This window comes from Bombus vosnesenskii, unplaced genomic scaffold, assembly GCF_011952255.1.
Source record: "Bombus vosnesenskii isolate JDL3184/JDL3185 unplaced genomic scaffold, Bvos_JDL3184-5_v1.1 scf7180000015387, whole genome shotgun sequence".
NCBI classification, from domain to species: Eukaryota; Metazoa; Arthropoda; class Insecta; order Hymenoptera; family Apidae; genus Bombus; species Bombus vosnesenskii.
Window position 1 is genome coordinate 8,825 of NW_022883969.1, and position 9,774 is coordinate 18,598.

General features: G+C 39.9%; 1 protein-coding gene across 1 annotated transcript; it reads right to left on the reverse strand.

The window, feature by feature from the left end:
- Positions 1 to 8,583: 8,583 nt before the first annotated feature.
- Positions 8,584 to 9,210, reverse strand: LOC117241199. The gene is made up of 2 exons (XM_033507170.1): positions 8,829 to 9,210; positions 8,584 to 8,738 (listed from the first exon to the last, which is right to left on the reverse strand). The coding sequence occupies exons 1-2, from the start codon at positions 9,112 to 9,114 to the stop codon at positions 8,584 to 8,586; spliced, it is 441 nt and encodes a 146-aa protein (XP_033363061.1). The 5' UTR covers positions 9,115 to 9,210.
- Positions 9,211 to 9,774: the final 564 nt, after the last annotated feature.

A 9,774-nucleotide genomic window follows, 5' to 3' on the forward strand; every position in this document is an offset into this window, starting at 1 on the left:
AGGCGCTATACCCAACTGCGGCGAGAGTCGCCACGCCTACCTGGATGGCGGAGCTTCGAGAGACCGGGATAGACATCTCGGTCAAGAAGGAGGAGCTGCGGAAAGCACTGGCCCCGGCGGCAGGATGCGGCTGCGCGGAGGTTCAGGTCGGCGAGAACGGCGGCAGAGGTGGCCTAGGGTCTGCCTGGATCAAGTGCCCGGTGGCAGGAGCCCGGAAAGTATCCCAGGCAGGGCAAATAGCCCTGGGCTGGTCAACCGCCAGGATTCGAGCCATCCCGAAGCGGCCCCTGCAGCGCTTCAGGTGCCTGGAGGTGGGTCACGTACGCGCAACATGCGCGTCCAACGAGGATCGAGGGCACCTGTGTTACAGTTGCGGCGGAAGCGGACACCGCGCCAGAGGCTGTCCCGCCTTTGCTCCCAAGTGCTCCCTGTGCGAGTCGCTCGGGACGCCCGCCAATCACAGGATGGGCGGTGCGGAATGCCCCCCCCCCCGAAAGTCAAGAGGAGGAGACCAATCCGCGAGCCAGCAGCTGCGGAAGGGACAGCAGGGAGAACCGCCAAAGCAGCAGCGGCAGATGGTCGGGAGGAGGCCATAGAGGTGACCGAGTAGTTCAAGCGCCTCCTCCAATGCAATCTCTGTAGGTCGAGAAGGGCGCAAGATCTGCTCTTCCAGACCATACGGGAGTGGAGTAATGGTGGTAGCGGTATACGACTCCCCCAACATCGACCTGGCTGCGTACAGGGACTCCCTGGAACGGGTCGGCGAGTGCGTCGGAAGATGCCTCCCCCGCAAGGTACTCGTCTTCTGGGACTTCAATGCCCACTCGATGCAATGGGGAAATCCCAGGACCAACTCTCGGGGACGGACGCTTACCGATTGGGCAGCGGGTCGCGGGCTCCTGCTGGCAAACAGGGGCTCGGCGAGCACCTGCGTGGCGTGGAGAGGATTGTATTCGCCGTAGAGTTTATACTAGCGGGTAAGAATTGTTACTGAGTATTACTGGATGTGATGTAGCACTCGCATTGCGCGACGACGGGAGATACAAGAAATACGCGATTTTCTTTAATATCGAGACGCGCACGTGGATAGATTTGACGCCATTATTGTAATGGTAGTGGCAGGACGTACGCGTGGTGCCGAACGATGCGCAGGCGAGGTTGTTTGTCGCGTCGATGTGTGGCGTCGCCACCTTACGGGCAGCACACTAGGGTATGTACGGCCGGCTCGACTTAAGTTCCTATTATGAAGAAATAAAGTCGGGTCGACCAGAGTTCTAGTTATATATCGTTTATTTTATTTATTTTATTTATTTTGCCACTCGAGCCAAACTTCCTTGGTGAATAAATAAGAATAAATGAGTATGAAGGGTGCTGCGTACGTGGAGGCTTTATTTGAGTTACGCGGCGTCGAGTGGGTTGGGGAATGCAGGTATATGCGTTTCTTATATATATTATTTATTTACTTTACTCGTTTATTTATTTATTTATTTAACTATTGGTTGATTATTTATTATTTATTTGTTTTGATACTATTTATTTATTTACTTATTTATTATTAATATTTATTATTAGTTATGTTGGTTTATTTATTATTTAGTTATTATTCATTCATTTATTTATTTAGTTAGCTGATTGTTTATTTATTTATTACTATATTATCTATTTATACATGCGGTGATCTGCGTATGTATCATCAGGCCTCTTATTGAAGCGCAGGCGTTAGCTTGATATATTTAGTTTATTTTAGCGTTATATAAATTTAGCTTGATAGATTTAGTTTATTGTAGCTGTGTAGAAATTTCTAAGATAATATTTAATTATGAGGATATTACTATGTGTTGCTCCTGGATACTTATTTATTTATTTATTCGTTCTATATGTCTTATTTCTATTATACTGGCTCTTTGTTGACGACTTGGCGAGTTCTTTCGGTTATGATTGGATACACTCGAACGATTTTGGCTAGGAGGTGGAACCCCAGGCACCCCCTTGTACAGTAGCAGCGACTGGGGCAAAGGCGAACAGCAAGAGGTTGGCGGTTAGTATTGAAATCCCAAGGATAGTGTCGGACATCAGAATAAGTCACAACGTCACCATATCGGTTGCACCGAGGGTTAGGGGGGACGAGGAAGGTGATCCCTTTAAGCCTAGTAGGAAAATTCAGAGGAGTCCCACGATTGGTGGTAGGCCCGATATTGAAGTAGCGGAAGAATTGGTGGTGTACCGAAACTGGATTGAAATTAGCTCAAGACAAGACGGAGGTGACTCTACTTACCGGAAATCGTATCACAAGGTCAAGGACGTCAATATGGGCAAGTACCTGTTGATGACTAAATAGAAGGTTAGGTATCTTGGGGTGCAATAGGACAATAATAGAAAATTCTCATTACATCTAGGAAAGGTGTGTGTCATGGTTGATACCCCAATAGGAGCGATTAGGACATCGTTGCCGAACGTCAATGGGCCCATCGACTCAGTTAGGAAACTATTACGGAGTGCGGGAGTCGGTGGTGCTTTATGCCACACCGATATGTGTCAAAGCCCCAGCAATACGGAAAAACAATAACATTCCGAAGATGTCGATAGTGATCGAATAAAAGATGAAGGGAAGAGTAGCTCTACTGCAGAGAGGATAATTGGACCAGAAAGCGGATTGACGACGCCTGCATTTTTAATAGAGAACGATTAGGAAAGAGACACACCCAAGATGCTGGGATTGTGATGTCGAAGGTGAAGATGCAGAGCATGCGTTGTTCAATTGCCCCAGATGGGACAATGGAAGTACGTTGCTGGATAATTACGTAGGCGAAATACTGGCAACCAATAACGTAATCGACGTGGTCGTCAATAGCGAGGAGAACTGGGCTAGATTCCAAGGGCTTTGCCGAAAGAAAATGATAGCTCAATCAGGTAGACGAGATAAGGAGAGGAACATGGAGAGAAGAAGGAGAGGATTAACTAGAAGAAGATCATAATAAGATGAGAGGTACACTCAGTAAGAAGACCAACCCTGAAGCAATGCCGAGAGGTGGTTCCAGGGTTGGTTCTTGTACCGATAGAGGAGAGAGACAGAGGAGGGGTTTTTTGGTGGGTAGAGGTGCTATCATCTTGCCAAGTCCCGCATAATCCAGGCGCGCGCCAACGTACCTAGTTATGCGTAACTGCATTCTCCTCTCCTCTCAAAACAAAAAAATGTGCAAAATAGGAATGAGTATGGATATGAATTTTTAAATTACTATCTGTCAATAAATATCCACAATTAGTAAATTTAGGTTTAAGATTATATTATATGTGGGTTAATATACAAATGCGAATGATCTTTTACTATGAAATGCATAAAATAAAAGTAGATATCAATTGGTGCCACCAGATGACTTGTTATTTTGCGTGTTAAGTAAATATACCACAAAATTTCAGTTGATATAATAACCGTCACTTGTTGATAAAATATCGTTGATGTTTGGATAAGGTATGTATTTCTGTTTGTTTTAAAATAAAAACAACAGGTTGTAATAGACGTACGATTATAAATCGTAACGTATCGCTATTAAAAATCATTTTTGTTCTTCTGGAAGATTAGGGAAGAATACTATTCTTTGTTTGTATTCAAGTAAGGACAACGAGAGAGTGAGTGAAGCGTAAAGCATTAGAAAGCGTAGGCGAGAATTTATCTTCAGTAACATTAGTGATGTATGCCTGAAAAAGGCAAACGCGTGTAGAATCTGTGGTTTCAGTTTACTGTTTATACCGATGCAGTTATCTCTTCCTGGCAGACGAATAGTGTTTTTCTAACGCCATATTACGTTTCACCTTCTCTGAGTAGAAATTCGTGATACTCGCAAGTTTAATATTTCAAGTCCTGGCATAATCATTCATTGATTCGGTGTAATTAATACTTGGTTAGGTACATGTCGAAATTTGTTTGATTCATTAAGAATGAAAGTAGCGAAAAAATGATTTTGACGGGAACTCTGTTCTTCTATACGAAAAAATGTCAATAAAGAGATATTTTAGTTTCCACTGAACTGAACAAATTATTGAAAGTTTTGAGGATTTCGAATTTTGCAGGAAAACAAATAGGGCGCAGTTTTTCCTGATAGGCGATTTACTCAGTAATTGGAAATAACCAATAGCGTTTTTTGTTTAAAAAGAATGGAATTGAAACTAATCAATTATCAAATTTATTAGGTGCTATTTTAGTACACAGTACTGACTTAGAAGTTATTGCTAGAAATGAGAAAAGAGGGTTACATTTCATGACATCGACATTGGAAAAGGTGGAAAATGTCTCAATTCGACATGTATATTTATCTTTTTGTTATGTTTACCGATTTTTCGGAAACGGCTTGATCAATCGGAATGACACTTTTTGCTCCTTGTAAGACATAATTTTCCGTTGGTTCAGATATAAAATATTTTTCCATTTCTTTTTTGTAAACTATTTTTTTTTTACAAAAATCCAATTTTTATGTATACAAATTCATCAGTTATTCTGGATTGGATCGAGCTATCGAGATGAAACCTTTTGCATCTTTTAAGAGTAGTACATTGACTGGTCCCGTTTGCAAAATGTCTCCTTTTTGTTCATTGTTAAGTATTATTATTGCAAAGAATTCGTTATTTATCAATTTCATTTACGTCTGCTCAGTGATTATTCTGCAACTGTTGGTCTGATAACGAGATGATTCTAAAGCAACAGCCTGAGCAAGTAGTTTGAAATCGTGTTTTTCAACTTAGTCTTCAATTCGTGTTTCCATTGCGCGAAACATTGGCTGGTTGTTACTGTTGCTGTCGTATAAGAGAAATTTCTTGACATATCTGCGTACATCGTATTTTGTCCCTAATATTTCAGAGGTGTACAGCTAAAATAAAATTGTCTTTCACTTGTTTATATTAATTTCTACTGTCCATAAATAGCCATGCATTTTGTCGAATATTTGTTGTAGATGGCTTTCGGATTTTAAAGCTTTATTGTCTCTCGCGCATATTAGTAGGTCATTCGCGAATATTATCGCTTCTTTATTTTAATCGCTATTTGCGCTACAATTTACATCGCTATAAATTAAATAAAATGGGGGAGTTCACGGCTTCTTGTTATGGGTCGTCTTTGATTTTAGATACTTTGTTTAAACTGTTCTGGCTGTTACGTAAAATTGTTTGTTACGTAACATGTTCTAAATTATAACTATTATTTGGTGTAATCTATCTAAGTACTATCCATAGCGCTGCTTGACTTCCGTAAATGGACGAGAACGAGTGTTATTTATATTTCTATATGTCGGAGATGAAAGGACACCGGAACCTTCCCTTTGGAACTTTGGGAAGATCCCTTAACACTGTAACCTGGATTCTACCATAGCCGTAATTAAGCAATTATCGTCATTCAATCCGATTGTATTTTCTCGAGATATGTGACAATGAGCTTCGGCTCGAGGCGACAACCAGTCGCCGAACGGAGCCGCGGTCAAGGAATCAACGTTTTGTCTAACAAAGGTATGGAGTAATCGTGTAGCTCTCGTCAAAAAGTGTTGAAGTGGTCATTACTTCCAGGAAAACTCTACATCTGGTCTTTTTAGTTTTCTCAAGTACTGCAACCATCGAGAGCGTATAGACAAAAGACAGCGACGAAGGCAGACCTTAAACAGTAGACAGGCGACGTTGGCTTCGGAGTTTTCAGTTATAGGGTAACACTGATAGCGTGCGGATTTGGACCAGTTCAAATTGTATTCTTACTTATAATTACACTTCTGTATGAAAATATATTATCTACCTTACAATTTATTCACGACTTTCTCTGTTTATACATCAAATAACCTCAACAAAAAAAATAGTTGTAGTGGCACTCGACAGTAAACATTCCAACCGTTGCTGTTCGTGGATCACGACATGCAGATCCTCTTCATCTCCACAGTACATGTTCAGCTAGCCTGAGGACCCATTATAAATCTCAAGATATAGTTAACTAAGGTCCTTCAAACAGACAAACAGTTTTTGTCCCAACTACGAAAAGATAGGGGAAATCTATGTTTCTCACGAACGACGTTTCCTGCTAGCAACTTTCTCTCAACGTCACTTTCCCCTACTTTCCGGACGAAGGCATCTCTCCGCGAATCCGATGATCTCATGTTCTGCGACACACCCCATCATAGTTTTCCTCTGCAGCATCATCACGACGGAAAGTTATTCTCTCGTGAGGTTACATCAGCGAGTTACATAGCGTCTTTACGCTCGGTGAATATTCTACTTTTTAACAAATAGTTATTTTAGTAATACTTGTAGCGTAGACAAGCAAGTTGAGTAGAACTTGGACTTTGAAAAAAAAGGGCATTTTGTTATTCCGCTGACCGCGGATTCGTTATTGAACCTAGGATCATTGTCATTGGCTTCTCGAGTATCTAATTACCACGGTTACTTGTCAAATGCTGTAATAATCCTATTTGCAGTAGTAAATATTGCATAACAATAATGTCTAATCCAAATGAAGATTCGTTTCACGCCCCCAACCCTAGTCATAATGTGAACCCGACATATATATAACATTTATTGCCCGAGAAAATACATATTACACGTATATATTCTTAATAAAGAAAGAATTTCAGTTGGAATGTGGTTTTGGCAAAAGTACCGTTACGCGACGGTATGACGTAGCCATATAATATTTTGTGTCGGATTTACATTTTTAACATTTCAGTTAATGATTGAATTTAAGTCGCTACAAAAGTGACACTTTTCTACAATATTGTTTTTCCTTTCTTCAGGAGAAGAATGCGAGAACGAGTGTACTCAATGTGGTATGAGCGTTTGCTGAAGTAACTAGTTTTGTTATTCGATATTACTGTACTAAAAATATCTAAAACCTATAAATGGTATATAATTGTTAAATATGTATTGAGGATGATCTCAGACACTTACATTTGAACCAATTTGGCTTTTCTGTTTAAATCAAATCGGGCAACCGTACATCTGGATCAGCTTTATTAGAAGTTTGCAGCAGAATATTTTTACTTTATTATTTAGTTGTTTGCAGTAGATTCGTGTGTTTGTTCGATTTGACATCCGAATGTATATCTAAATAGCAAACGACTTTTTTGTGAGGGATGGATATGTTGCTATTGTATCGTAGATATCGTGTAGGCGGAATTGCTTTTTGCATCTGATACTTTGGAAATGTACGGCCCGAACAGAATTGTTTTGAATTCGCTTATATTAATTTGTGATTTCCAAATTATTTTTATTACGTGGTGTGGAAGCTCTCTTTTTCGAGCTTAAGGAAAGAAATCCAGCCAGAATGTGTTGAATGCCCTCTCTAAATCTATGAACCCCGCTTCGACGCAATCACTCTCGTCTCTTGCCCAAGAGATATATGATGAATTTTGTAATTGCATGTATCGTTGAATGTTTAAATTTGAAGCCAAATTGGGTGCCCGGAATTAGGTTATTTTCAATGTATATAGTGTTATTTATCATAGATTCGGATACTTTATAAATGTTGAGTAAGAGTCTAATTCATCGGTATAGCCGACAGAATCACTGTTGCTTTTCCTTCTTTTTTTAATGCTACTGCCTTTCTTGTTTTCCAGAATGGAGAAATAGTTGACATTTAAGCAATTGTTAAATATTATGCTGCAGGAGTAGATGTGTGAAATGTGCGTAAATATAGTAGGTAGGTTCTTTTAAATCAATGTTACCAAATTCGATAATTTTTTTTTATTGTTCATTTTTGAAGGTTAGATCTAACTTATTTTAATTTGTGGAAATGTCAGATAGAATTAAATCTGGATTGTCAACTTAGTATGCGTTGCGTCAGTTTATTCGTTGTTTGTGCGATTATGCTGGTTACTTGATATATTCTTATATGGCTATTTTGTGTGTGGACTGTTTCAATGCGTGCTCTTAGTATAGACGATTAGTTTATGACTTCCCAAATTAGCCTTTTTAGGCCCTTTATTTGGAGATACTCAAGGTTTCGTCTATGTAACGCGGAGCGTGCCCATGCGGCCCAGCAGTCACGTACCCCCAGGTAGACTCTGACCGTTTTTCCCATTCGGTATATGCTGAATATTTCAGTTGGAATTCAGTCGTCTTTGCCAATATCCTAAGCTTTCTCCTTATACTTTATAACCATCCAGACAATAAATGTTATTTCTCTATGTTAGTAAGTTTAGTATCTCATGGTTTTCGATAATGATTATCTTATTGTCTTCGTCGAATTGTGTGACGGTACATGTCGGCTTTCATGAGTTCCTATTTGTATCCGTTCTGGTTGTGTCAGAGTATATCACTTATGTTGTGGTTTTTTGGGCGGAAGACGCAGTTAATCGATGGTGAAAGTTCTTTGGGTTTTTATTTTGATATGTTTTCCATTCTACATTTCCAGTAGTTTCTTATGAAGTTGTGGAAAGCTTTTCTAATTTCGTATTCACTCTCGTTGTTCCTCTGTTATTCTGCTCTTCTTTTTCTTTTCCAGCAACGCTAGTAATTTTTCACCGTTGCGTTTGATCTTTTATTTTAATGTACTAATTCTTTGTAGGATGATTGGTTCCCCGTGTTACTATCCTTTTTCTTGGTTTTATCTTTTGTGCTTTAGATGATTTCTATAGACATGATTTCTATAGGTAATCCGGGTACGGAATTCGATCTTTTCATGTTTTCGCTTGGTTTCAATAGTACTTTTATGCACTGTACTAGTTCCACTTCGTTTAATTCTTCTGTTATCCGTTTATTCATTGATGTTAATTCTATGCGAAAAAACATTTGCGTAATAAAAACTAGGACTTTGTTTGAATATAACAGAATTTTTCTGTCAAAATCCAGGAAAGGATACTTACTTTTGCTACGTTTATGACTCCTTTCATATACTTGCACGGTGTGGTATTTTTCGAAGCAATTGCGTGTATGCAGGGCCGGTTTAACCAAACGAGTGGCATAATAGTACATCGATTCTCTTCTTCTACCTTTGATTTTCCGTGTACAACATACCACACGATCTTTACTTCCTTCTGTGTCATCTCGCCGAATGACATGTAAAAGACCGTTTAGTCTTTCTGCTGTTCCAGAAGATGATGAAGTATTCTTGAGGTCGGCGTCACAAAAATGCCCAATTAATTGACCCATCAAGCGACGTACGAATTGCAAATGCGTTATTTTGTTTTTATTCTTTTTCTTCTGGTTTGCGTTGTATAATAAGTAAGAATTTATTGTTGATATTTCCAATCCGCAAAAAAGTAATTTTCGCCTCCATTTTGGGACTTTCGTATAAAACGGTATGTAGCTGTTTACTGGTCTGCTTTACACCGCCCATATATTCGTGGCGGCACTCGCCGACGGAACTCTTGTCGATGGCTTCGCGCTACAAAGCGCCATATCATGAAAGTGTAAGGCCGACATGCTTCCTACATCCTTCCGTCGAATATTTGGAAGAAGACATACGTGACAACGGTCGCGAACGCCTAACGAACGCGTGCGTAGTGCGGATATCGAGGGGCAAGAAAAGAAATAGTCGTTCGCATTCGAGTTCCTTTCCCGACGTTCCGCGCAGCGAAATTGAAAGGGGCGATCTGAAAAAAGCAGAGTAAACTGGAGTAGTTTTGACCTGTATACCAGGTTCAAAAGGTAATTTAAACGTTTCGGTATAGTTACATGTTTAATTAAGGAACGGTTAACCGGAAAATCTTTGTAATTGAAAAGCATTGAATTCTGAGTAAAGTTGGCGAGCAGATTTCAGTGCGTTGAAGGGTCTTAAACGAGGTCGAAAATTCCACCAACGGCTATCTT